The following is a 27,979-nucleotide window of genomic DNA, read 5'->3' on the forward strand; positions in this document are numbered from 1 at the left end:
AAGGTGAAAATGAACACAAACATTTAGCGTCTAACAGATATTTCAGAATGTTGCCAGTCACGATGAGGATAACTTTCAACAAAGCCTGACTTCATTTGTAATTCAGTTGTGTGGTCTGATTTTTACTTCGATTCCAAAAGGGTTTATTGTTTATGTAGAGAAATGAAGCACAGAAGGACGGTTAACATATCAAGAGTGTGTCACTGGTAAAACGTGAGGAAGATGTTTCCGGGCAGCCAGAAGGTTGGGCCGGTGCCGCTCAGCCCTGGCAGGTGCTGAGGATACGGGCTTTATATCGAAGCGCTTCCAAGAGTTCCTTCACCTTGACGTCGAGGCCTTCCAGCCTCGCGGACTTCGTTAGAATATTGTCCTGCAGCTCTCGGAGTGTGTCTGCTTTTCCTGCAGGAAGACAAGAGGACAGGTATTGACAGTCTGGCCGATCCAGATCTCCATGTAATGACAGAAACATCACCTTTCTTCTGTAAAAAATGGTCAAATCATGTGCACTGTTGATGATTTTTAAGGCTACTGTGAAGTTAATCAAACTTCTGAACTAGTTAGTCCTCATGAAACTATCACATGTTAACAGATGACAGGGCAGCCCTTCCTGAGTTCTGTCAGGGGGGTCGACTGTCCCACAACTGTCTCATTGTTAGCCTGGACCATCTGTTAAAGACCCCCATGAAGTTCCTGTTTTTGTCCAGGAAGGCATTTGACCCCTTGACCTTTGTGTTCTTTTAAAGACTTTAAGCTAAAGATGTCTGTTTGTTTCTTCATACCAAGCCTCTTTAACTGAAATGTCACATGTGTGACCTTTTTAAAACCCTGATGTCTGTTACCTGCATATGTTTCCTGTTTTCTTCCAATTGTCCATTGTCTGTCTATTCACTGACAGTCCGAATATGGTCATTTTCCTGTCACAGTTTCTCAATAAAAGCGTCACGCAGAGGAGGAGCCAGCAAGCATTTGTCGAGAGCATCCGAGAGGGCCATGTTGCTCTGCAGGCTCCGACTTTGCTTCCCTTCTGCAGAAGGCCTTAAAAATCATTCTAACAAGCCTCTGTGTCTTTCCTTGTTTATGTTATGTTGATTTGGGACCCAACAGCTACAAAAATTTGATTATAGATAAAGGTCAATGGAACTGCAGATGACAATCAAATCTTGGCTGGAATTGGGTCATGTGACAGGACAATGATCAGAATGACTGAAAAATAAAAGCATTGAGGAGTTAAAGTCCAGAAATTTCTGTTAGTTTTTGCTGAAGACTTTAACCCTGAAAGGTCACTGAACTGAAAGAGAGCCGTTACTGCAGATGGAACTGAAGAGATGCTGGAAGTGGGAGCATATTTCTAAGAGCCAAGTAGTAGTGAAGTGATGGTCCTACGTAAGTGTTGGCATGACAACGTGAATATATCATTGCTAGATTACCCTCCAGAGACTGCATCATGTTGTTGGTGGTGTTTGCCAGAGCTCCAGCCTCCTCCCTGAGCTTGGCCAGTCGGTCCCCGGTGGGAACACCCTCTTCTGTTTCTCCGCTGGGACTTTCCTCTTTGAGACGATCCAGCTGTTTCTCCAGAGTCAACAGGTCCTACAAACACACGTACTTTTATGAGTACATACACAGCGACATTTAGCTGAACAAATGCAGTTAAATCCTCTGAAAACCGTGTTTGTCATCAGTCATGTTCAGTACTCGAGTTGAAAAAAGAAATCAGGGGGGACGGTGGATTTTATCATATGGGGACAGATAATTTGTGCTGATTACAAATAATATAATATATTACAAATAATAGCAGTGACCAAAACACCTGCAGAAATACTGCAGGAATGACATAGCAGCAGTTAAATGCAGCCTTCTGTAAGCTTTAAATATCCACTGGGCTTACATCAAATACATCAAAACACAACAATAAAAAACACTTTTCTGAACTTATCAATATGACTCTGTCCTTCACAGGATAAGTAAAATGGATCACTGCAAAAACTCACAATCTTAACAAGAATATTTGTCTTATTTCTAGTTAAAATGTCTCATTTTAGTAAAAAAATCTCATTACACTTAAAACAAGACTCAAAACTGGAAAAAACAACAATTTTCCCCTGTTTCAAGTAGATTTTCACTTGAAATAAGTAGAAAAATCTGCCAGTGGAACAAGATTTTTGCTTGTAATGAGAAGATAAATCTTGTCCCACTGGCAGATTTTTCTACTTATTTCAAGTGAAAATCTACTTGAAACAGGTGAAAATTGTCAAATAAGTTATTTTTCTGGTGTTATTTTCTGGTGATGACTCTAAATGTTGCAGTAAAACCACATTCATTGATGAAATGACGTAAGGGATGGAAAGGGGGGATGACAGTTTGACAGGGGGGATGATTTGGACCGTTTTTATTTCAGGGGGGATGCCATCCCCCCTCATCTCCAGTACTGGTCGTGTTGCTCCCAAATTCATTCTGCATCAGGACAACAATGAGCAGGCCATCTGAGTTTAGTTTGGTGAAATGTAGGAACACTTCAGCCTCACCTGTTCAGCTGCAGCTGCTTCGTCCTCAGCTCTGTCTGCGTCGTCCTGTACGTCCTGGGCCCGGCCGCCTGCTTTTTCCAGCACGTTTTTCAACTCATCCAGTTGAGGTTTCGTTGGCTTTAACAATGTTGACACATCATCCAACGCCTTCTCTGCTGGACTCAGCTCCTTTTGGGCCTAGATGAAGAGAAAATTCAGTAAAAAATGATGAGCACTGGAATAAACGTTGAGTTTTAGACGTGCTGGAAGGGCGTCCTCCGTCCCTCACCCGCATCAGGTTGTCGTTCAAGCCGTCTATAAGGTCCATGCTGTCCTGCAGTCTGTCCTCCAGGTTGGAGAGGGCGTTCTCTGCCGAGCCGAAGCCATCCAGCAGCCCGTCAACGTCAGCCTTTGTTCCCACTGCAACGTCTCTGCAAACAGACAAAAAACATCTTTTCCTTAAGTCTGAGGAACTTCACGGGTAAAAATGATCCCAAGTGGCGCTGAAGATGCTTTTGGTGGCTATGAAACTGGAACATTTCATGGACCCAAGGAAGACTAGGTGGCGTTTTGCGTCCGCTAATGGGGATCCAAAATAAAAAACAACAAAAAAACAAAAAAACATTTGCATCAGCACCATGTTAAGGGGAAAATAGACGATGCTGCTGGAGGTCTCAGAGCTCTGCGGACTGAACTGGGGCTTCAAACCAAAAAGGTGTGAGACAAACAAAAAGAAGCCAATAAAAACTGGGGAAAGCCCCAGAAAACAGGTACCAACTTCCCACTGCACATGACACATAAACAACTACAGTTTTAATGCCAACGCATCATTGCAAATGCAACCTTTTAGCATGTGAGTCTATGTAAATTCAGCAGTGCAGAAATACCAGTGATTCTGGCGCCTTCATGTTCCCATGGTTGAACGTTGGGTCAGTAGCCACGGTCTCTGGTCTCCGGTGGAGCCGGTTAGGAGGTTGATGATTCTGTACAGATTTACCATGCATGTTGGGACTGCACAAATCCTCATTCTAAAATGTCTCTTTTCTTTTTAAGACAGTTTTTCTGCCTAGACCAGGGGTCGGCAATCCAAAATGCAGAAAGAGCCATATTGGACCAAAAACACAAAAAACAAATGTCTGGACAAACGTCTGGAGCCACAAAAAATGAAGTCTTGTATGAGCCTTAGAATGAAGGCACCTATATTATTTATAACTGGGGGAAGATTTATTTTTTCATCATGCACTTCGAGAAAAAAGTCAAAATTTCGAGAAAAAAGTCTAAATTTCGAGAGAAAAGTCGAAATGTCGAGATTAATGTGGAAGTACAATCTCAAGAAAAAAGTTGAAATGTCGAGAAAAAGTCAAAATTTCGAGAAAAAAAAAGCCGAAATATCGAGATTAAAAAGTCAAAATTTCGAAAGAAAAGTCGTAATGTCGAGATTCATGTTGAAGTACAATCTCAAGAAAAAAGTCGAAATGTCGAGATTAAAAAGGAAAGGAAAAAGGAAGAAAAAAGCCCTAGTGACTCCAGGAGCCACTAGGGTGGCGCTAAAGAGCCGCATGCTGCTCTAGAGCCGCGAGTTGCCGACCCCTGGCCTAGAGGCTACTTAATTAACTTACGCTTCTTGATTAATTCACGCTTCTTAAGCCCGACTCTTGCTGCATAAAGACAGACCATGATACATTGTGCTATTGAGTACACATTAATGCTAGGCGTAAATAATGCTGGGGATCTGACAAATTTACACGCCATCTTCTATGTACTGACTGTAAAGTTGATGCATGTTTGAAAAGCAGCCTCAGTGTAAGTGAGCGTTGCGTGCCGTGAGGTGTGAAGGCTCACCTGGCATCTTGAGCCTCCTTCAGCAGCTTCTTGGCCGCCTCCAGCTGCGGCTCGGCCTCTCGCAGCACGGCCTTGCTGTTTGGAAGATTGGCCGCCAGGTTCTTGAGCTCCTCCAGCTTCCTCTTCAGGTCAGCGAGGTTGACGGGCAGTTTGGCTTTCAGGATCCAGTCACTCACCTCCTGCACCTGGGTCAAATTGGAGGACGGGTCTAGAAACAACAACAACAAAAAAAAGGAAAAAAGTTAGACTTCGGTGGCAAAAGACCAGACGTCCTCAGAATCAGCCTTTGTCCACAAAAAAAGCGTATACCTGACAGGAAGTCTTTGAGCTCTCTCACGACATCTCGTGTTTCTTTTAGCTCGTCTTCCAGGTCATCTCTTGCCTGCTTCATTTTGTTGGACAGCTTGTCTGTCGATTGTCTCATCTGGTTCGTCGTCTCCTGGGTTTTTTGCAGCTATGATGAAATAAAAGCAAAATATTCATTTAGAATTTGCAAAAACGGCTAAAGAAATATGCGAATAATCCAGCAAGGTCAAAAGAAAGCCTGCATACCATCTCTGAAGCGTCTGTGATCTTCCCACTGAGCTTCTCCAGTCGCTCCTTCACATCCTTAACGTCAGCATTGGCCCTGATGCTCAAAGGCAGAGCACCCACGCATTTCTTCCCCTTCTCACAGGGTGGCGCCCCCTCTGGTGGGCACAAATCCTCCCCGGTGCACTGGAGGGGCGTGCAGGGCTCTGTTCGAACGCTGCCGCACACCTGGAAGATGAAGCCACAGGTTCATGTCAAGCAGGAATTTGAAAACCAAAGAGGAACACAAAACGTTCCGTCTTATGTTAGTTTCCCCCTCAAATCAGTTATTTACCAGGATGTAATAAAATGTGCAGCAAACATTCACATTTTACATTTAGGAGACACCTTGTAATCCAAAACTGGATGAATAGGAGGTAATCAATGAAAGAGACAAGTTTTCCAGACATTTTTGACGGTAGCGAGCGATTCCCCTGCTCTGATAGCATTTATCGGGTAGTTTATTGACCATTGGGGAACCATAAATAAGAACAGTCTGACGAGAAACTGCCTTGTAGGGATGCCAGAACCGGACAGTGTTTTCTGCATCTGCTTCTGCACAACCATGGCCTGCATGAAAAGAGTCAGGTGTAACATGGTCTCAGAATGAAGAGGGAGCACCCTCTTCTTAGGAGTCCCTGTACTGAGCCTTGGGGCATCCCAGGAGTGAGGAAACAGTGTGCGGACACTTGTCCTTGCCATCATAGCTCTAAAAAGCATCCAGAGAGTTATTTTTGTTAAACCAAGAGTGCCCATCTCAGAGCTGTAGGATGTTGTGATGTTCCGTGCTGAAAGCATCCTTAGATATCCTAACGATGGTGTGGTTTCTGGTCAGCTGCTGGGAGATATGGGGCAGTGGTGGATTTAATTAGTTTCTCCCTTTCAATGAGAGTTTGAGACATGAAAGACCCGTTAAAGAGCTGAGAGTCAGCATTCCTTTGTGGGCTTAGGAAAAACCAGCGGAGCTGCTGACTTTGTGAACATGTTTTCAGGGAAGAATCCCACCTGCGAGCAGAGGTGTCAAGTAACAAAGTATAAATACTTCGTTACCTTACTTAAGTAGAAATTTTGGTTATCTATACTTAACTGGAGTAATTCTTTTTCAGACGACTTTTTACTTTTACTCCTTACATTTTCACGCAATTATCTGTACTTTTTACTCCTTACATTTTAAAAACAGCCTCGTTACTCTATTTCATTTCGGTCTTTAAAAAAAACTATCCAGTTAAATTGCTCCACCTGGATAGAGTGAATTTGGTTGTGGTTGTTTCAGATGTTCTTGTCCAGTTTTGTTCTTACATCCGTTCCCTCAGATTCCTGCAACTAAACTTGGATGTACATTCCAATAAAGGTTAGGATAAATGATAACATGCCTCTGAAGTTTGACTTTTTGCACCATTACAATACTTATAGGCAACTAGTCATCATATCTCCTGCTCTCTGAAACACATGTTAATGCTCAATAGTACACATATATGCTTCTTTAATATATTTGCATTATACTAAGATGCATTCATTTTCAATGGCTTTTGTCCTTAATGGCTTTTTCCCCCCTTACATTACTTTTACTTTTATACTTTAAGTAGTTTTGAAACCAGTACTTTTATACTTTTACTTGAGTAAAACACTTGAGTTGATACTTCAACTTCTACAGGAGTATTTTTAAACTCTAGTATCTATACTTCTACCTGAGTAATGAATGTGAATACTGAAGACACCTCTGCCTGCTAGCTTAGAATAGTGAACATTACAAGTGTGATGAGACACAAGGTCTCTGGCTGGATGAAGAGAGGATCTGGCCGGTACCTGTTTGGCGGCGGGAGTGAGGTCCGGTTGGGAAGCCATGCTGAGGTTCAGCTTGGCCAGATCTCTGGTGTTTTCTGGCTGTACTTTGTTCTGAATGTCCTTCGTCTCTTCTCTGACTTCAGCTGACTCCTCAAGCGTCTTCCCAGAGGTAGTCACTTTCTTGGCTGCGTCTTTGGACTTGTTATAGGCGTCCTTGATGGTAACAAATGCTTCTGAAAACGGACAAATCAAACACGCTTGCGTTTAACACTGTGAATGCACCAGTGTGAGTCTGTACATCGTAAGCTAGTAGGGGCTTTTTTTTGGCTGTTCCTGGTTTTAACCTGGTCGTGTTCCTCACCTGCGTTGTCAGGACTGACGGAGTTCTCATTGGCATCTTTCTTAGCGGTGTAAACCAGAGTTAGGTTATCCAGGATAGCTTGAAGTTTGTCCAACTCAGATTCCAAATCAGGAGTTTTCCCAATAGGTGAGAGCTCATTATCAACCTTTTCCACCTCATCCCTGCAAGACAGTTAAGATGGTCAGCACATTCAAAATAACAATGACAAGCTTCTAAATAAAGGATCAATCTTTATGGTGTCATCTTAGAGTATTTTTAAACCCAAACATCTCAGCAACCTCTCACCTGAGCTTCTGGAGCTGGGAGAGAGCGTCATCAACTTGTGTGACTGTAATGGGTGGAAGGGGCAGAGAGTCCCTGATCTTCCTCAGGTTGGCCTCCAGGACCCGGACGCGCAGTCCAAAGTTTTCTGGGGTTCCGCTGCCTCCGGGACGGGTCGGGATACCAGGAGAAAACTTTTCCAGAGCTAAACTCATGTTCTTTAGCTGCGAATCGAGGGTGAAGAAGCAGGAAGGACACGGGTCGCAATCAGGGAAGGAGTCACAACGTCCAGGGCTGCAGGAGTCACAGCGGGTCCCGGCGACACCGGGCCGGCAGAGACACGTCCCGGTGCGCTTGTTGCAGGTCTCTGTACCTTCAGCATTACACCGGCACGCTGTGGAGGACAGGGAATCAGAAAGGTGAAAATATTACACTGACATTTTATAATAATATATAATAATAATAATATCTATTATAGAATTAAAAGTTAGCATTTTTTAACTTATTCTGCACTGATACAAATATTGTGCTTGATCTACTTAAAAAAAACAAGTCAACTTTTTGCATGAGATTATTATGTAGATCAAGAAAGACTAGTCTTTGTATGAACTACTTAATTTTATGTATGTAAATAATACATTTTGCAAGTACAGTCAACTTAATTGTGTTAAGTTTACTTTATTTATCAAAATTAAGTTGACTTTAAAAAGAAAAAAAAAGAAAAAAGAAAAAAGAAAGAAAAAAAAGGAAAAAGAGAAAAAAAATTAAATTGACTTTACTTGCAAAAATTAAGTTGACTTTACTTGCAAATGAATTTTGTACATACTAAAAATTGAGTAGTTTATACAAAGACTAGTCTTTCTTGATCTACATAAAAATCTCATGCGAAAAAGTCGCCTTCATTTTTATAAAGTAGATCAAGCAAGATATTTTTAACTGTGGTGTTCTACTTAAACAAATAAAGCATGTTTCATCTAAACGTTGGTCAATCTGCCCAATAGATTAAAATTGTTAAAGGAAAAGTAAATACAATGAGATCATTGCTTGTTGTTTGTGTGTAAATGAAAAGATTGCCTAGGATTACATAAATACTGTTAAGGAAAAAAATGCTTTTGTCTTTTTTTTTTTAACAAATGCAGATTAAGTTCAAAACTAGATGTATTCATGTAAAGCAACAAACTTCATTTTTAATTGTTAATATCACAGATTTAAATATGTTATATTTACATGATTTCTTTTTTTCAGTGTAATTGTGCCCCAAAGTCATTGTCATAATCTGAATGAAATACATATTTATCATTTTATAAAGCTTCAGTAGCACAAACAAGGTCTTTTGCACCGTTGCTGACTAACAGGGGCGTTAAGGTGAGCAGACTTACGTCGGCAGCCTGTCAGCGGGTCTCCGTACGTGTTGTCTGGACACTCGCTACACGCTCGGCCTCCAAAGCCGGGCCTGCACTGACACTGGCCCGTCAGCTGCCGGGGAAGAAGGAGAGAGTGTCATCATGTGCCCGGACAGATAGAAGCTTTACAATCGTCACCTACACACGGCCTAACCCGACGTAATGAGGATGGTGGAATTACTTTCTCATACTTCACTGCATGTCTGTGAAACATCTGGAATATTCCTCCACATTTCCTACTAAACGCCTAGAGAATGTTGCACTACTTTCAGCAAACCATTAGCATGATTAAAACCCTTAAGGCCCAGCCTGTTGTTACGCTCCCGCTCTAAAATGACGCCAGCCCCCGTGCAAGAGTTGTTTGCATAAAGTACATAGATAAAGTATTCTATATGTCCAAAAAACACTTCTTTAAGACTTTAACTCCTAAATTATGATTTAGGTTAAAGGAAAGAGCAACATTTTAGTTAAATTATTTAACCCCTGCAATGCGCTCAGGGACAGACCAATGAGGGCCTTGGCTCTGGCTCGGGTTGTTTTTACCCGAGCCTTGCAAAGGTTAAAGCAGCACAATGTAACTTTCAGCTTTTGTTGAGTTTGGTGGCTCCTTTGGACAAAAGCGGTAGTGCTTTACCAGTAGTGTGGAAGGGTTCCTACCATGCACCTCAAAGTTACATAGTGCCAGTGAAGGCGATACAGACCCCTCAGACCATGACAGAGGTTCATTAAACCTGTTGGAAGTTGATGTACCATCACAATGACTCTGGAAATATTATATTAAGGTGGAAAAGTTACATAGTGCTGCTTTAAGGACAAATCCTGCATGATTATTAATATTATCATATTATTGTCATTATTGTTCTTAGATTCCTAGGAGGTGGAGTTTATTCCAGTGACTGACTCCACCCCCTACAAAAGTCTGCTATGAATAGGGCTTTAAAGAAAAAAAAAGCTGTTCTGATTTGCTGAGGTATTTTGGCCAAAATATGCTCCGCTTATAAAAAGGGTGGAAGATGTTCCCGTCAATGACCGATATTACTCTTTTGTGGCTTTGAAATGTTCTTCTAACTGCATTCTCACAACCTGAACGTTACTGGACCTCGTGCCGGGGATGTGGGGGTGTGGCCAGCGCGGCTCGTAGTTTAGTTTAGTTTTTTTTTTTTTAGTTTAGTTTAGAGTTTATTTATAAATAATTAAAAAACACAAATACAGATAATAATCAATTGAGGTTTGTAAAATGGGACTCCCCAGAAGCTAACTGTAGCTTATGAATAGGGGCCCAGTCACACAGCAAAACAACTATAAATTACACATATAATACATATACATACAGTATAATAACCGTATAACCTAAATTAGAAAAAACAGGAAAAAAAACCCAAAAAAAACCCCTGAGACCTCCTCAGATTTCCTAGATACAAATATATTCTTATAAAAATAATACATCAGGTATTGGTACATAAAAAATTTAATAAGAGACATTTTTTGTTTTAGTCTTTTTTTTTTAAATTGAGAGAGATCCAGACTCTTTTATAGCACTATCAATCTCATTCCAAGTACCTGGTCACAGGCGTCACTGGTGGAGCTGGTGGGGTTGCAGCCGCAGGGCTGGCAGCTTTCGGACAGCAACGGTTTCCAGTAGCCTGTTGAACACTGGTTACAGGTCAAACCGTGGAAGTGGGCGCGACAGGGGCACTGGCCCGTCACGGGGTCGCACACCTCCGACAGCGAGCCGTCTGGAGAACAGGAACATTCTGGAGAGCAGGGTAAGTCAGCGTTAGGAAGAAGCACTGGACACAAGACATCAAAGATACAAAGATTGCTTGTTTCAACCAAGAGTCCTGCGTGAGATCTGCTGAGGTCTGAGCACAGTGTAAATAAGTGTTATCGAACTGATTTAATAAAGTTCATGGCTTTACAATTGAATTTGCTAATTCTTTTTGTGGGACAAGAATATTTAGGTTTTTTAAATACCTGACATGTTCCTTTCCTTTCGCCATCATCATGAGGAAGGAGAAAGTATTCTAAATATTCTTGTCCGACAAACAGTATTAGCAAATTAAATTGTTATGGAACTGTTTCACATAAGACGCGACATGCAGTGTTTTTGGGACACCGTCGTCTGCTCGGTGTCCAAAAGCGTACACGCATCAGTCCAGCACGTGTCTCAGCAACGACAACCGACGCCTGTCCCCGTCTAACCATACTTCCCTGTTGCTCAGGTAAGTTACATGTAAAAACTCTTTCGGCCACCTGCTCTGCCGGTTAGCAGCGGCTCGGCTGCAACACAGCAGCTGTTGTGGTCATTATGTGGTTGTTGGATGACTAGAGATGGGAATTGATACGATTTTTATAATTCCAATTCCATTTTTGATTCTGCTTACCGATTCGGTTCTTTAACAATTCCCTTATCGCTTCCCATTTGGAAAAAAAGGACAACAATGAGGCAAATGGTGCTAATATGGTAGGGAGTGTTAATTAGTTACCTGCAGTATTATTAGCCAAGGACATGCTAACGTTGCTAACGTTGCAGATGCTGCTGGAAAACGCAACATTCCTTGATCATTATTGCTGCTGTGTGCGCAAATATTTTCGCATGTTGGTAGCATTTCCTCCGTTTGACGAAATATTCACTTAGCAAGTATTACAAGTTAGCCTGTTGTCGTCTTTTTTACTGAAATATAACCAGACTTTCGTACGTGTGTATCTCTTGGGCGCCATGTCTACTATCGTCTGCTGGCTTACGCCACATGCGTGATGACGTCATTCATGCTCACTGGAATCGTAAAGGGAATCGTTTAAAAATATGCAAACGATTCCAAGGAATTGAAACACTGGGAACCGGTTCTGAACAAGAACCGGTTCTCGATTCCCATCCCTATGGATGACTCACTCTTGCAGCCCAGAGCGTTGGATGCGCTCAGGCCGTGGTATCCTCTCCTGCAGCGGTCGCAGCGTGGTCCCTCCACATTGACCTTGCACCGGCAGGATCCTGTGCTCTCCTCACAGGGGGCCCCGTTCTCCGTCCCCTCAGCGTTGCAGGAACAACCTGGAAGCCACAAGACAATGGTGAGCCGCTCAGACGCCATCCAGCGCTACAGGGCTTTGGACTGGTTTAAGTGCTTGTCATTTACTTACGTGTGCATGCATCAGGTCGGTCCATTCGGCTGTAGGGGTTGGGCTGGTAGCCCGGGGCGCAGCGATCACACTTGGGCCCTGTGGTGTGGTGCATGCAGCCCTCACACACCCCTCCACTCGTCCTGCCGCTGGCCTCGTACACAGCCGGGTCGAAGTGGCAGCGCTGGGAGTGGTTGTTGCACTCACAACCTGGAGACAGGCCCGGCGGCTCAGTGAGTACATGTACCGCACTTATTACAGTTATTATAGATAAACATTCATATTATTTTCATGTGCAAAAGTCAGTGGCTGTGTGAGACCCCCTGTCAGGGTTTGACACTTCCCCCCAGATTTTGAGTTTCAGTTCTGTCCCTCCTGTTTCCCATCTGCCCTGATTGTCTGCATCTGTGTCTTGTCATTCCCCTGCTCCTTGTGGTTCCGTACTGTGCTTCCCTCCATGTGTCCTGCCAAGTTTTTTCTTAAGTTTTTTGATCCCTGTTTTTTGAAGCAAGCAGCGCCAAGCAGCGCTTATGGTTTTTGTAAATAAACCCTTTTTGTTGAACTCCTGCCTCTCGCTCTCCTGCATCTGGGTCCTCACCACACCAGTCCTGACACCCCTCACTGATCACAGCTGGTCTTTACATCAGGGAAATACAGTCTTAGACCAACAGCCGCATGTAACTTCTCCCTGTAGCATCAGTTATTGGTATAATATTAACAAAAATCACGTGGGCAATTCTAAGTACCCCCATAATTCATGATCTCACAGATCCACCTTCAGCAACTTCCTCACATGGTTTTGTGGATATTTTTCTTTACAACCTTGCTTCAGTTCATTGAGGCTTTTTGACATTTTAGTTATATGTTGATGTTATTCTGATGTTATGTTTCTCTATTGTTAAGACCCACTGCAATCAGTAGGGTTTTATTATGCTTTTACACACTTTTACAGACCTGCACACAAAAAAGAGGAGATACAAACACGACTGCATGACCCAGTAACTCATTGCTGACGTCTGACCTCCATAACTGCAGTTACAGACATGGACTTTGTGCAGACCTGATGAAACCCAGCGTCACCCGAAGGTGTGAGACGAGTGAGAGTGATCTTACGTTTGCAAGTGTGGGTGTTGGCCTCGTCTGCTGGCCTCCAGGGCAGATCGTGGTGTAGTTCAGCGCAGCGCTCACAGTTCACACCTGCCGTGTTATGCTGGCAGTCGCACTGAGGATGCACCTGCAGAGAGGAAACAGAACAACACCTCAGATCTGTGATTTGTGCCACTCTGGGCATCTGGGACACAAGACAAATACGGGCACGTATCAAGCTTGTTTTCCCGGTATGACCCTGGAATAAGCTCCAGGTCAAGGTCTCTGCTCACGCACCTGAATGGTGTCGGACAGCTGGTTGCTGTATGTCTCAGGGAGGCATCGGTTGGCATGTCCATGGCACATGCAGCTGCCCATCACTCTCATCTCCTTCAGGGCATAAAACCTGCTGAGAGCTCTTCCCGGCAGGCGGGGCACGTCCCCTAGCTCAGTCAGCCTCACCCTCAACCCCGTGAGCCCAGACACTCCTGCAGATAAAACAGATCCAGCAGATAAAGCGGCTGTCTGAGAGCGCTGCAGACATGGACACGGTGTTCCTTTCCAGTCATTAGCAACACAACGAGACACGTACCTTCAATTTTGTCGCTGGTGGGAGCTGAGACAAAAGCGTACTGACGTAACGGGCTGAACTCAATCTGGGGACGAAAGGTTATGTTAGATAACGTTTTTTCTTCCCACAACACAGTCGCAGGCCAGCTTTATAAAAGCACCTCATGGAGGTATTTTCATCTGCATCTGAAAGTCGTACTTGTTCCTACCTTTTTAAAGATTTTGGGTAAATAAGAAGACCCGAGTTGAACGACAAAAATCTGAAGTTCTACGGTCTGTCTGACCTCACCCCTCATTGCAATATATAAATTACCAATTCTAACTCTAATAATTTTTCCTGGCATTATTATGATATATTGTTTCATAGTGTATTATTATATTAAGTTATGAAATCTCATGGGATGTTAAACTATAATATTATTATATTGTTATATATTATAGTATGGTGATATCATTTTGTTATATGTTATAATATTATAAAAATGATTATGTTATATTAGGATATTACTATAGGATATTATATATTATTATATATATTACTATATTATTACGCTATATTTATATTATATCGTGCTACACCACTCTATATGATAATTATTTATTTGTTTACTTATTTATTCTCGAATTAATATTCTTAATTTATGTATATGTCTATATCTACTTTCATCATCTTATTTACACGCACACACACACGCACACACACACACACACACACACACACACACACACCTAGATACATGTCATTGTAACTGATGTCGTCTTTTGTCGCTGTTTGCACTGTATGTTAATAAAGAAAAAAAAAAGAAAAAAAAAAGAAGGAAAGTTCTACATTATAAGTGTCAACGTCCTGAAACTGATGTTCAAATGAATGAATAGAATTTATATCTACATATTGATATATTTATATTTATATCTTCCTATTAATTAATTTCCCTTCGGAGGTTTAATGAAGTATTTGTAATTTATTTGGAATTGATTAGTTATATTGAAGGTTATATCTTTCTATCTAGCTGTAGGGGGAGCTGTGCAGCAGCCGTGCAGGGGACAGTAGCAGCTGCTTCTATTATGCAATAGCATACAGCTTGCACAAGGGAGGACACGGCCACCAGGGCCGAAGTGCTCTCTTTACAGGCTGTGACTTGGGCATTTACCTCAAGTACCTCAATGAGCAAATCTGTGATTCTCTGCAGATCAGAGAGTTTGATTAGTCAGTGAAATACATCAGCTAGCCGGCACACAAGTTTACTATCAACTTCCAACATCTGTAGGTTTTCCTCTGTGTATTCTGGCTCAAGAAGGTAAAGCTCTGGATCGTTTTTGTCCAAAGTGCGTGTTCACAAATCTGACCATAGTTAGCAATCACGTCGGCCGCGGGCCACCAGCCGGTTGACAGGAGTAACCTAAGACTCCTGTCACTGCCATGCTCATCAAAAAGGATTCCCAGGATCATTGAACTCTACAAGGCCTCACTGAAGGGGAGGAGGGAGCTGGACTTCTCCACATAAGTTACCTCATAAGTCTACCTCAGCCTGCCCCATCACCCTCCCACAGACTCATTTAGTATTTGTAATGTATCTATCTATCCCTTGTACTTTGCGCTATTCACTCAAGCTACACTGTCTCTACTCCCCCTGAACATGTCTTCCTAAATGTATGTAATTTCTGTATGCTTGTCTGAACGTCTGTGAGTTGTGAATCACTTGTCTACTGTTAAGTGTTTTTCAAAGTGTTTTATTTAACTACTGGATGCCCTAGATTTCCTTCTGGATTAATAAAGTACCTACCTATCTACTTACCAGAGGTGTCAAAAGTATTTACATTCATTACTCATGTAGAAGTATAGATACTAGAGTTTAAAAATACTCCTGTAGAAGTTGAAGTATCAACTCAAGTTTTTTACTCAAGTAAAAGTATAAAAGTACTGGTTTCAAAACTACTTAAAGTATAAAAGCAAAAATAATTTAAGGGGGAAAAAAGCCATTAAGGACAAAAGCCATTGAAAATGAATGCATCTTAGTATAATGCAAATATATTAAAGAACCATATATGTGTACTATTGAGCATTAACATGTGTTTCAGAGAGCAGAAGATATGTATTGTATTGTCTATAAGTATTGTAATGGTACAAAAAGTCAAACTTCAGAGGCATGTTATCTTTTATCCTAACCTTTATTGGAATGTACATCCAAGTTTAGCAGGAATCTGAGGACAACGGATGTAAAAACTGGACAAGAACATCTGTGCCACAACCAAATTCACTCTATCCGGATGGAGCAATTTAACTGGATAGTTTTTTTTGAAATGAAATGAAATGAAATAAAGTAACGAGGCTGTTTTTAAAATGTGAGGAGTAAAAAGTACAGATAATTGCGTGAAAATGTAAGGAGTAAAAGTAAAAAGTCGTCTGAAAAATAATTACTCCACTGAAGTATAGATAACCAAAATTTCTACTTAAGTAAGGTAACGAAGTATTTGTACTTCGTTACTTGACACCTCTGCTACCTACCTACCTATCTACCTATCACCAATCACTGCAGGCAGCGAGTAACACTTTGCCAAACAGAGAATCTAGATCCTTACATGTGTCTATGAGATTAGTTATCAAGATGTAAATGCACAAGTCACAACTTTGAGTTGTTTCAAAGTTTATTTTGTCACTAAGGCGTATCGCTCCACCTCCTAGGAGCTTGGCCGGCTGGAGCTCTGTCAGGTTGGATCATTAGATCCAACGGTTAACAGAAATCCCTTTAATTTAACTGAGGTTCAGCAGCAACTGTTGGTGTGAGAAGAACACAGCATCACAGAGAAAAAGGTCCAAGGAACCAAGTTAGAAGACAAAAGCATCTATTTCAACTGTTTGCATCATGAAGGTCTGGAGCCGAATGATTTAGGACCTCTCCTGTACACCTGATCTCTCAAACCTGAGTTCTTATCTCTGCATTTGCTATGAAGCACTCTGAGCCATTTGTGGGTATGAGCCGTGGTGAAAGAGGAGCCGTTGACTTACGATGTGCTCCCTGTTGGGATCCGTAGGGGTCAGAGCGTGGCAGTATGTCTGGTCCAGGCGGAGAGGAGTCGCTGTGGGCACGCCAGGGAATGCTCTTTCACAATCCGTTGCCAAGTGCAGAGCTGGCTGCCATGTCCTGCCGTTATCCAGCGTCCTCTCTATGACCAAGGCGCTGGGACGAGGACCCTGCAGGGAGCAAAGACCAAGAGGGTCATCAAAAACGGTCAACTTACAGATGGCAGTGGAATTAAAATGTCTGTGAGACACATCTGCTGTTTTCCCGTTTCTTCCTCTTTACTTCCCAGGTGTTGCACACTCTCCATAACGATCCAGATGACAAAACAACTGTGAAAACTTCATTTTATCTTGTCCTCCTCCACATCCTGCCTTTAGTATATGAATTGTCAAAAATAAAGGCTTCCGTGAACGATCATTTAATTGAGGGCATCTGTGTGGAAAGGTGATGTTTTATGTGAATCCAGGCTGCATCGCACCTTGAAGCTGAGCACCACGTTGTCGAGCTGGAACAGACCGTTGAGGTCCAGCTGGAGCGTGACTGGGTTCACATCTGCAAGGAGACCAAAGAACGTCAGCATCTCTGTCATTTCACCTGCAGACCAGCAGCACAAGCTAAAGCTTCGTCTTGGTCAAAGCAGCAGTAATCTCCACACGTGAGGTCTTGTCTGCCGCTGACTGACACGTGTACTCAGTTGCACAACCTGGTTCAGATCCAGCCACCCCTGAAGTTTCTCTCTCTGATGGGGATGGGGACATTTAGGGTGTTTTTCCCCCTCACCTTTCTTTGACTGCCACCATCTGTTTGGTCCAGAAGACGAAAGCATGTCCTTGACGTTGTGGGCCAGCTGACTGTTGGGGTTCCTGGAGTCGCACGGGCAGCACTTCATCCTCCTCTGCAACGAACAGAAACATGTGTTTGACGTGTTGCAGAGACATGCTTTCTTCTGCACTTGCAGAATATTATCATTGTACTTTTGAGTGAAACTGATCCAAAATCGACCTCCTGGCTGCTCGTGGCCTCAGTGCCTTGCTAGTAGGGATGGGCGGTATGGACTAAAAAATGTATCACGATAATTTATGGCATTTATCCCGATAACGATAAAAATGACGATAAAAAAAATACCAATTCAACTCCACCTTTGTAACTATAAATCTATCACCACATTCAGTCTTTGGAGCCCCCAAAACACTGATCTAAAAGATACTAAATGCTACTAAACGTCATCAATGGGAATTTATCTTTCTTTCTTTCTTTCTTTCTTTCTTTCTTTCTTTCTTTCTTTCTTTCTTTCTTTCTTTCTTTCTTTCTTTCTTTCTTTCTTTCTTTCTTTCTTTCTTTCTTTCTTTCTTTCTTTGTGGCTTTCTTTCTTTCTTTCTTTCAGGCTCATATCTTCCTTCCTTCCTTCCTTCCTTCCTTCCTTCCTTCCTTCCTTCCTTCCTTCCTTCCTTCCTTCCTTCCTTCCTTCCTTCCTTCCTTCCTTCCTTCCTTCCTTCCTTCCTTCCTCCCTCCCTCCCTCCCTCCCTCTCTTCCTTCCTTCCTTCCTTCCTTCCTTCCTTCCTTCCTTCCTTCCTCCCTCCCTCTCTTCCTTCCTTCCTTTCCTTCCTTCCTTCCTTCCTTCCTTCCTTCCTTCCTTCCTTCCTTCCTTCCTCCCTCCCTCCCTCCCTCCCTCCCTCCCTCCCTCCCTCCTTTCCTTCCTTCCTTCCTTCCTTCCTTCCTTCCTTCCTTCCTTCCTTCCTTCCTTCCTTCCTTCCTTCCTTCCTTCCTTCCTTCCTTCCTTCCTTCCTTCCTTCCTTCCTTCCTTCCTTCCTTCCTTCCTTCCTTCCTTCACGTACATTGTGCGTGGATTTAACACAGAACCATAAATCAGCTTTACACAAAAACATCATCAACGTGAATTTATCGTTTTTACCGAGAGATGACAAATTCTTATTGTGAGGAATTTTTTTGACGGTTTATCGTGAACGGTAAAATATCGCCCATTCCTACTTGCTAGGTAAATTTACTGTCACAGAGTCGATACGCCTCAGGTGGGAAACTTTGCTCCAGTAAGTGTGGAGGACGGATGCCCTTCAAAACGTCTGCGCACGCACGCCGCCGACAGCTGAGCTGCTGCTCGCATCACCTCTGGCTGCCTTCCCCGTCTGGACCACATCCAGCTGGGTCGGTTATTTTAACACAATAACCCTCCCGAGACGAGCCTCACATTCTCCCGTCATGCACGAGCGTGGCAACACCCACAAACTAGCAGCGTGGACTGGTGATGTTGCCAGGACCGCCGCCCCAAATATTCTGGGCTTAGCCCCAAATATTTTGGGCTTAGCCCCAAATCTAATTTCAAACACTGATTGTGAAACACCAATCGCAGTTCTGGTGGAACAATAGCATCTGCGGTTTCCCTTATGAGTGTTCCCGTACAGTACCCAGCCTCTGCTGATTTGTCAAAGGATCGTATTGTTTATTCTTTGGGTTTAGATATAGGAAACTTAAAGACTGCTACTGTGGTCAGCTATGGGAGTCTTTGTATCTGGGTATATACTAATACTGCTATAAGACCGTAGGGGAGGGATGAGGCTGTAGAGGTGTTTGGCCTGCAGAGATGGGAGCATAGGCGTGCACACAAAAAGCAGTATTATGATCTGGGCCTTTGGTTAGGTTGCTCAGTTCGGGGTTCAGCAGCCCAGGTGTAGCCTTAGGTCAAAGGTCATTTGAATATAGTCAGTGGGCAGGTTTCCATCAGTAGACGTTTTCTTCCCTGATGTGAAATGGTACGACCTTTGGAGTTATTTCAGGCAGGCAATATCTACAGTGCACTTGCTTATTCTCCCCTCTGAATGGTTCAGATTTGTTCCTTGACCTATTTAAGGAGCAATAAGTATGTGTTCTTAGATGCCTTGGGGTGTGCCAACCTAGCTTGCTGCCAATCCCACCTACACCTGTTTCCACCTGTGGGCTCTGTTTCAAAAGGAGGGGTTAGTCCTATACGCCTGTATTTATGTGTAAGCCTGATAAACTTAGCTGGAATGGAGCCTAAACGCCAAAGTCAAATATGTGTTACAGTAAAGTGTTTTAAACTTACTGCAAGAGTTGTCTGACTGAAATACTATAAATTCGGGCTCTCTGTATAGTTTTGGTTTTGGGTATTAACCACCACAGAGTCCAGACCTGCACACTTTTATGATGGAGAAGATTTTACTCTCCGGTCATTAAAGGTAAATTTGGTCCAGAGTTACATTTTTTGCCAGTCAGTGTACTTTGTAGAGCTGAACTGAACTTTGCTTAGACATGTTGCTACGAGCAGCCGGTAGATGGTGATGTTTCGTAAGTAGTATTTCTCCTCTCTTTAGTGGGATTTTGTACACTTGCAGGCAGTTCTAAGGTACGGATACTTTTGTAAAAAAAAAATCTGTCTGTGCAAATGTGTGTCAGCAACAAGTTGAATTTGTTTTTACAACCAGTCACATTGCAATTAAGTCTCTTTTCAGATAATGAAAATTTGGATGTAAGGTTAGAACCCCTGCAGTTTATCACATCTTTGTGGTGGAGGGCGACTGAGGGTGAAGCGAGGGTGAACTTACAACGGTCGGTTAAAGCTCGGCCGCTGCCATTCTGCCCGTGGAAGGATTTCAAGAGATTCACTCATGTTATTTATTATAACTACATAATTCTTTACTTTGGACTTGTAATTGTAACACAATGCAATTATAATGCAATACCAAACCCTGATCCTAATTAGGAAATGCAAAATGGGCATGGCTCAAAGTGGCATGTAATTTAAACTGATAGCACGCTTTCATATATTCGCTTTATTCCTTGTTGAGGACGTCAATCATTAAAGATTCTTAAGCTTCCCGTTGTTCATTACATAATCTCTTTTTTTTTTTACATTTTCTTTCTTTATCTAATCTCAGGTTATAAAGTTAGACCCAGAGGTTCCAAGTTGTAATCTGCCACTTTCACCACTGCAATCACCCCTGTGAGGCATGACAAGGACTTTCATCCTCATTTTGAACTGGGTTCAGGTTGAAAGTGACTCAACGTGGACTTTCCTCCTGAGACTTTTGGCTTTTGGCATCATTATGTATCACTAAAAAAAGATGTGCAAATACACACTGTTTACATTAACTCACTGCCAGCAGTGTACATGCACTGAACCTGTCCTTAGAGCCACAGCTGCAGTGTAAAGTCTACGTGACATTATAATAAATTCAGTTTGCTGAGTTTATCTCTCTTTATTGGCAAAAGATGGTTCAGGTTATATTTTAACTTATTTGCACTGCATTGCAATAATTGTGTTAAAGGATATGTAGCCCACCTCATCCTAATACACAGTTTGATACAAATGTATGTATAAATATGCTCTAATACAAATCTGAGCAGTTTACTGTTGGGGTTTCAACTCTCTTCTTGCACGAGTTCTTGGTTGTCCAGGAATTTTCCAACATTAAACACAATGTGTCCTTTAAATAAAACCATTGCTACAACTCTGGCCAGACGAACCAAAGCTGTAAATTAACGTACTTTGGCAGATTATGACATTTTAAGAGAAAAGAGAAAAGAAAGTACAGACAGAAATAGAGAACTATGTCCATGAGAGCAGGAGAGCCATTAACTTCACTAAATCTTCTCATCAAACGAGCAAAAACAGCAGATTTCTTCTGAATTCTTCCCAGAAGTTTGTTCAGTGAGTCGCCTGCGAAGTTCAGCCGAATGTTTCCTGCTTTCTTGCACTGATCAGTGGGCGGGTCACCACACCACACCCTGTAATGTCAACGCAAACATTATCTGTCTATGCTGTTCCATCAATGACTTCCCCACTTTCAGAGTAATTCCATGCTGCGGTAGCGTCACATTAGATGTGTAGGCCGCATAATCTGCATTTGGAGTAAACCTTCCCCACAGTGGAGCGTTCAATACATGCAGTTACTTGAATGACCACTAATGGTTGGCTAGTAGTAAGTCAGCCTCCACTGACCTCCATTAATGTAACATGCATAGCGATGAAATTGTATAAAGGTCATGTGACCCAATGCTTTGTCCATAGTTTTTTTACACGCATGGGCTAACTGGAGGATGGCCACTTGGTCCTTGGCTGACAGCTCTAACAGCAGCTGAGAACTGCCGACTCCTCCAGGAAGGGTTTGGGCCACCCTTCAGTTTGCCCAAACCCTTCCAGAGGGCCTAACGGGCCCGCTAGCCCACAGTCGACTAACTGTCTCTGGCCAGACCTCCACCAAGACTGAGCTGCAGTGGTGAAAAATAGCTATAAATGGACAGAGTAGCATACCGTTCAAATACAATTTGAAAAGCAGAATTTTAAGCTCAATACAAAAAATAAATAAATAAAGCAGACAAGGTTTCAAACCCACAAAGCGGAAAGGCAACAGAAGAAAGTGGCCCACTACTGTATATATGCTAACGAGCTAAGGTTAACAAACCGTGGAGCATTTTAAATGTGCTGCGTTTTAGGAATCCCTTCACTTGCCTCTGCTGTACCGGGGGCTCTGGTAATCAGCAGGTTACGTTAATAAGATTATCGATGAGGAGAGTAATTCAGTTAGTTGAGTGTTTAGTTCAAGACTATAAAGCTGTTAAAAGCACACACGTAAGTTAAAGGTATTATACATGATTTTGGAGAGCTAGCAAGATTTGAAAGTGGCACCTCCTCTAAGCCCCACCCCCTCCTCCCCCTCCCAGCTTTAATCCTGTAAAAACTTTAACCAATCCGTTTCATTCGGTCCGAATGAAACGGATTGGTCCAGGACCAGAGGCTTGGCAGGGGGGGAAAGAACCAATCAGATGCCTTCATGCCGCCCACGCCCCCCCCCCACCCTCTGTCCTATGCACGCACTCCCTTCCAGCCCCCCGTGTCCACTTCCCACGGGTCCTCCTGGGCTCACAGTGTCCCAGTGTAACCCCCCTCCCTCCCCTCTGCCACGGACCCCCAGTATGTAGTTATTATGTCGTTATTTCCAGAGCGGCTCGGAGGACTCTCCGCCCACCCCTGTCCCCCCCTAAAACCAGCCTCGCTTACAGGTGAATGAGACATGGGGTAGTTTTGTTGAAAATGTGCTGTCCAAAATGTCCTGGAAAACTCAACTCCTGCAAATGCGCGTTCCCAAAGTTTGTGGGGGCGTGGCTTTGGACAGAGCGCTGACGGGAGGGGGAGGAGGGGGCGGGGCTTAGAGCCACTTTCAAATCTTGCTAGCTCTCCAAAATCATGGATAATACCTTTAAGTGGCCATATAATGGTTTCCCATGTTTTCTGGCTCATCCAGTTTTATTCAGATAAATTATTTAAAATGTGACAGGAGGCTAAAAAAAACAAGGTATTGTTCTGCTAGTACATCGTACACCCAGGCTTTCTTCAGGACAATCACACCCCTCAACACGGTCGCCACGTTTCCCAGCAGGACAGAAATAGACCCCTCAACCACTGTTCTTAGGAAGTCCTGAAAGAACACACGTTTGAAACTTCAGTGCACATTTGGTCTTCAGACTGGGACCCGACAGAATCTGTGAGAAGCAATCTCAGTCCACAGAGATGCCCCCGACAAACCACAGGGCCCAGATTTGTTGTTGACATGCTGGTACCAGCACAAGTTCCCACTGACAAGTCAGAGCTCTCTTAGGAGCAGAAGGGAATTATTATTAGTATCACCAGCATCTGGTGGTCATAATGTTATGCCTAATTGGAATCTGTTAACTATCGGCTTTCAATTTCTGAGTCAGCTTCTGATTATCTCTGGGAGGATTTGAGGTGTTGGGGTAATTTTTGGGAAATGTTGAAAACATAGAGTTGGTACACTGGCAACAAGATCTGTGCATGTTCCTGCATCGTTGGCACCACATCAACAAGCCTGCAACAACTCAAATAACTGAATATGCTTGTTTCAAGGAAGCAACGTTTATCATTCAGAAATAATTATGTAGTTATTCTGAAAGCAAAGCTACTGCAGAGGTACCTGAGATTGAAGTTTGATGGCTAAAAATAAATAAATGAAATATAGTAATAATGAATTTATGCTTAAAAACTGGGAGACTTTTTATTTTCATACGATTCATTTTCTAAGGAGCCTCAGCATTTTTATCCTTCACTCCTTTTAACCGGACTACGGTTTGTGAAATGTTGAGCAGCTTGTTGAAGACCTTCACCCTCAGCTCCCATGTTGCATCATCCCTCCTCCAAAGCTAAAATGGAGGTAACATACCCATATGCACCTCACCGATATGTTACATTTAGAAACACAGGTGAGGATAACATACAAAACACTGCCGAGGTTAGAAAGGATTAAAAAAAAACCTTTAAGAGTTTTGAAACGAGTTTCTTTTCTCTAGCTCTCCTTTTTTTTGCACAATAATACAAGTTGCAATACCCCAGGCTGGACTTTTTCGATCCATGCACCCTGCTCGGGACAGTTGCCCTCATTTCAAAATCCTCTCTTCCCTCCAGCTTCGGGTTGTTTGCGCTGAGCCTGCAAATCGACTAGTGGCTGGTTTTGCAGATATTGGCCAATGCCAGGGTTTCAACACGATTTCTGGCATAAGAATCAGACAGTTTCATAAATGGACAGAAGGGAATTGTGACAAAAAACCACCAGCAAGAACAGATTTAACCGTCTACTGCGTGTGTTCACCGTGACCTTTTACTGCTGGAAACCAAACGTAGATGCCCATGTATGACCTGAACCAACGCTGCTGCATCCATCCATCATCCATCCATCCATCCATCCATCCATCCATCATCCATCCATCCATCCATCCATCCATCCATCCATCCATCCATCATCCATCCATCCATCATCCATCCATCCATCCATCCATCCATCCATTTACCTGCTGGTAGAGGGTGCAGTAGAGCTCAGACCCGGTGAGGCCGCAGGTGGAGGACGCTCGTAGCTGGTGTCCTCTCCCCAGCAGCAGGTCGTTGCTGGGCGGGTAACACGCCGAGAAGGAGCAGTCATTCTGGCCTTCAGATACTGCCGATATCGCTGCAAGAAGAAATGCTTTGTGTTTGACTGACATAGAGACACTTTTCAGGTGACATGATGTTAGGCCCACCCACGCCAGCTGATAGGGGGGGACAAATGGGTCTGTTGTCCCGAGCCCAGGGTAGGGGGGGGCCCAGAACTGGGCCCTCATTAAATTATAGAATTATTCTTCAAAATGTTTCAAAATATGCTTATTTGTGGAAAAAATATGTATTATTTAAGTTACATAAAAGCTTGTTATTTGTTTTCTCTCTAATTGTCCTTGAAATAGTGGTCAAGAACCACCACCCCCAACACAAAAATGGTTTGGCCGCTGATCAAAATTTTATCATTTAATTTGAAGTTCAGTGCGCTCAAAATGTCCGGTCAGCACAACTACGGTGCTCAGAAAAGAAGAGAAAAGAGAAGAAGAGAAGAAGAAAATAGAGGCCTCAGAGATTCTCTACACAAATATTTTAAAAAGGGGGTGACGGTGAAGCTGGAATTAATAAAGTCAGCGTAGAGCAAGGTAAGAAACAGTGCAGCCAACGTTTACCAACCTTGTAACTTAACCTAACTGGCTAGCTCTAATGTTAACGTCCATTAGCTTGTATAAAAACCTGAAGAGCAGAGGGAGAGGAGAGGAAGAGGAGAAGGAGAGATCCGGGCGCAGGGGGGCCCATCTTAGATTATTTTGTCCGGGGCCCCGACAAGACTGTCAGCTGGCCTGGGCCCACCCCTCGGTGGAGAAACACATTTTTGTGAAAGTGATGGAGAACCAGTAGGGAAAGGCCTCAGCACCACATCAGTAACTGGGATGAAGTGGTTTTAGAAAATGAATGAATAGGTTTATGGAGATTAGTGATATATCATGTAAATCTACCAAAACGATGCCTCAGTGTTATATTTAAGAACCTGAGAACCTATCCCAGCTGCCATCAGTTGGCGTTCACCTAAAACCCAGTTATTGAGGAACCTGACGACACGTTTTCCCTATCAAATGTCTTGCTAGTTGTCTGACATGTTCATTCCCTTTACACATAAAATTATTGTCTTACTAGAGTCAGAAACCCAAACCTCCGACAACTCAGAGACTCAGAGAAACCTCAACTTCAGCATCCAACAAGGCTGACTTCGTATCATCAGAGTAAACAATTAACTTTACTGTTTGTAAAAAAATGATGTCTTATTTTATTCACATTAAGTCAGACGACATAGAACTGCTGGCTTTTCTTCCGTAGATGTGTCGCAGAGCTGTTTCTATGCGCTTAATACGACCAATCCAGAGTTATTACTGGAAAGAAGCGTAAAGAGTTAAATTAAAGACTGCACTCTGTATTTTTATACAAAAGTCTGGAAGACTGACAGTAAGGAGCTGTGAAAAAAATCAAAAAATTGAATAATGCCTGACAAAGTTTCTGATGTCAGAGTTTAAACCCCCTGAAACAAACGCAGTGAAAACAGCTCTGTGACTCAATCAGCTGCTGCAGTGGATTTAAAAACTCACTGTTAATTTAAGATGCATACTGTACATATATGCAGAGGTGGGTAGAGTAGCCAAAAATTGTACTAAAGTAAAAGTACTGTTACTTCAGAATAATATGACTCAAGTACAAGTAAAAAGTAGTCATCCAAATAATTACTTGAGTAAAAGTAAAAAAGTACTTGGTGAAAAAACTACTCAAGTACTGAGTAACTGTTGAGTAACGTCTGATTTATTTTTTTAACACAACCATTCAAACAGACAAAAGTACAAAATAATCATCTTCAGGGAAATTAAATCAATAAAATAATAAAATAAATTAAAATTAATAAAAAAAGCTTAAATTAAAATAATCTGAAAGTAAATTCAAGTACTTTAATAAATAATAAAATAAATAAAATAATAACAGAATAAAAAAATAAATTAGGCACAAGTAGCACAAAATGTCAAGCCTTTGTACTTTTCTTTTTTAACCAGCAGAACTAGAACAAGCCCATGAACTCATAGAAACTCTGTGTGTGTTTGAGTCTGTGTAAATGTGACAAAACATGCAAAAACAAACATTTTTACCAAAGAATCACCCAGTGATGTCATGAGATTGACGCGTACGTGGATAAAAGGGATAAAAGAAAAGTAACAGCTCAACGTGGCCTAATGTAGCGGAGTAAGAGGAACAGTTTCTTCTTCACAAATCTACTCAAGTAAAAGTAAAAAGTATAGTGATTCAAAACAACTCCTAAAAGTACAACATTTCCCAAAACTTACTCAAGTAAATGTAACGGAGTAAATGTAACTCGTTACTATACCCAACTCTGCATATATATGTGAGGGGAAGTGTTAAACGTTGCACTCACTGAACCAGACAAGACACTAAGGCCTTAGAAGCATTCATATTAAAACTGAAAAAGAAAGTAAATCTTACCAGCGAGTAGTAAAAGTATTCTCATGTTGTGCTCCAATTGCAGGAATGAAGAAATGAAGTCGCAGACAGAAAAAAAATCAAAGCCAGTCGATGTGAAGATTTTCACCGTATTAAATATCCTGTTAACCGTTAGCAGCTTTATATACACCTGGGCGAGGTGACACAGTGTGTGTCAGAGTCACGCCCTTCACCTCCACTCCCTTTACTTATGAATCAACACACACACACACACACACACACACACACACACACACACACACACACACACACACACACACACACACACACACACACACACACTCCGACATGCCAACACAAGACCAAGAACAAGCTGTGAACTAAACCAGGCTGAAAATATACTGAGCAAAGTTGATTTGATTTCTAAAATACTTTGTGAGATGCTTTAACCGCGTTGCCTCTATTTGATCTGAAGGCATCAGTTATGACTTCCATTATGAGTTGAACATCTACTGTGTTTGAGCTAAACAGAACTCAGAGAAGAGTCTTCTCTTTGTCAAGGTTCTCCAGGGATGTGGAAGTGGCTGTAGATGACACCACACTTCTTATTTAGTCATTATGTTCTTGATCATAGAGTTAAATATATGATTAATAATGGATGAACCCACCAAACACTGAATGGACGCTTTCGCCTGAATTATTCACTGGGGCAGTAAATGTAATGTAAACTTTAGAGCACTAATACATCGTAGAGAGAAATATTTAAAATGGGACATTCTAACTTCGGATAATTTTGAATGTATGTTCAGGGACACAATACCGGGGTATTGTTCTGCAACGACTGAAGTGTTTCAGACAGTACAACGCTCTGTTTTTAGTCGGGGCGTTTCTCCGCTAGCAACAATTCATGCCCTGCAGGCGTTTGTTCTGTCCTCGTCGGGTCATGTGGAGACTCTGCTGCGGGTGCAGACACTCCTCATCGTCACTTATGTGTAAAGTAATAGTAGCCTGAGGGCTGGCTGAACACTCAGATTATGGTTTTCTCCACTGTCTGCAGACACACTGACTAAGATCAAGTACAGGGTGTGTCTTGTGACTCGCCACATGCGCCCGCTGCTGCACACATA

General features: G+C 42.5%; 1 protein-coding gene across 1 annotated transcript; it reads right to left on the reverse strand.

Annotated features, from left to right (window-relative positions):
* Positions 1-109: 109 nt before the first annotated feature.
* On the reverse strand, positions 110-27,031 carry LOC133448956 (laminin subunit beta-3-like). Its single transcript, XM_061727984.1, has 22 exons — positions 26,895-27,031; positions 24,356-24,510; positions 17,300-17,414; positions 16,998-17,071; positions 16,504-16,689; positions 13,519-13,582; positions 13,224-13,414; positions 12,954-13,074; positions 11,862-12,050; positions 11,617-11,772; positions 10,284-10,477; positions 8,700-8,796; positions 7,345-7,714; positions 7,060-7,220; positions 6,720-6,931; positions 4,896-5,102; positions 4,653-4,797; positions 4,344-4,551; positions 2,791-2,932; positions 2,523-2,699; positions 1,428-1,587; positions 110-399 (listed from the first exon to the last, which is right to left on the reverse strand). Exons 1-22 carry the CDS (start codon positions 26,917-26,919, stop codon positions 260-262), a joined length of 3,489 nt encoding a protein of 1,162 aa, XP_061583968.1. The 5' UTR covers positions 26,920-27,031; the 3' UTR covers positions 110-259.
* Positions 27,032-27,979: the final 948 nt, after the last annotated feature.

The sequence above is a fragment of the Cololabis saira genome, chromosome 8, assembly GCF_033807715.1.
Source record: "Cololabis saira isolate AMF1-May2022 chromosome 8, fColSai1.1, whole genome shotgun sequence".
Taxonomy (NCBI): Eukaryota; Metazoa; Chordata; class Actinopteri; order Beloniformes; family Belonidae; genus Cololabis; species Cololabis saira.

Excerpts from the sequence above, each read along its gene's own strand:
- LOC133448956 (XM_061727984.1), bottom strand. The coding sequence starts at position 26,919 with ATGAGAATACTTTTACTACTCGCTG. Across the intron at positions 7,715-8,699 it reads CCCGCTGACAGGCTGCCGAC|CGTGCCGGTGTAATGCTGAA; the intron begins GTAAGTCTGCTC and ends TGTCCTCCACAG. Across the intron at positions 5,103-6,719 it reads TCACTCCCGCCGCCAAACAG|GTGTGCGGCAGCGTTCGAAC; the intron begins GTACCGGCCAGA and ends TTCATCTTCCAG.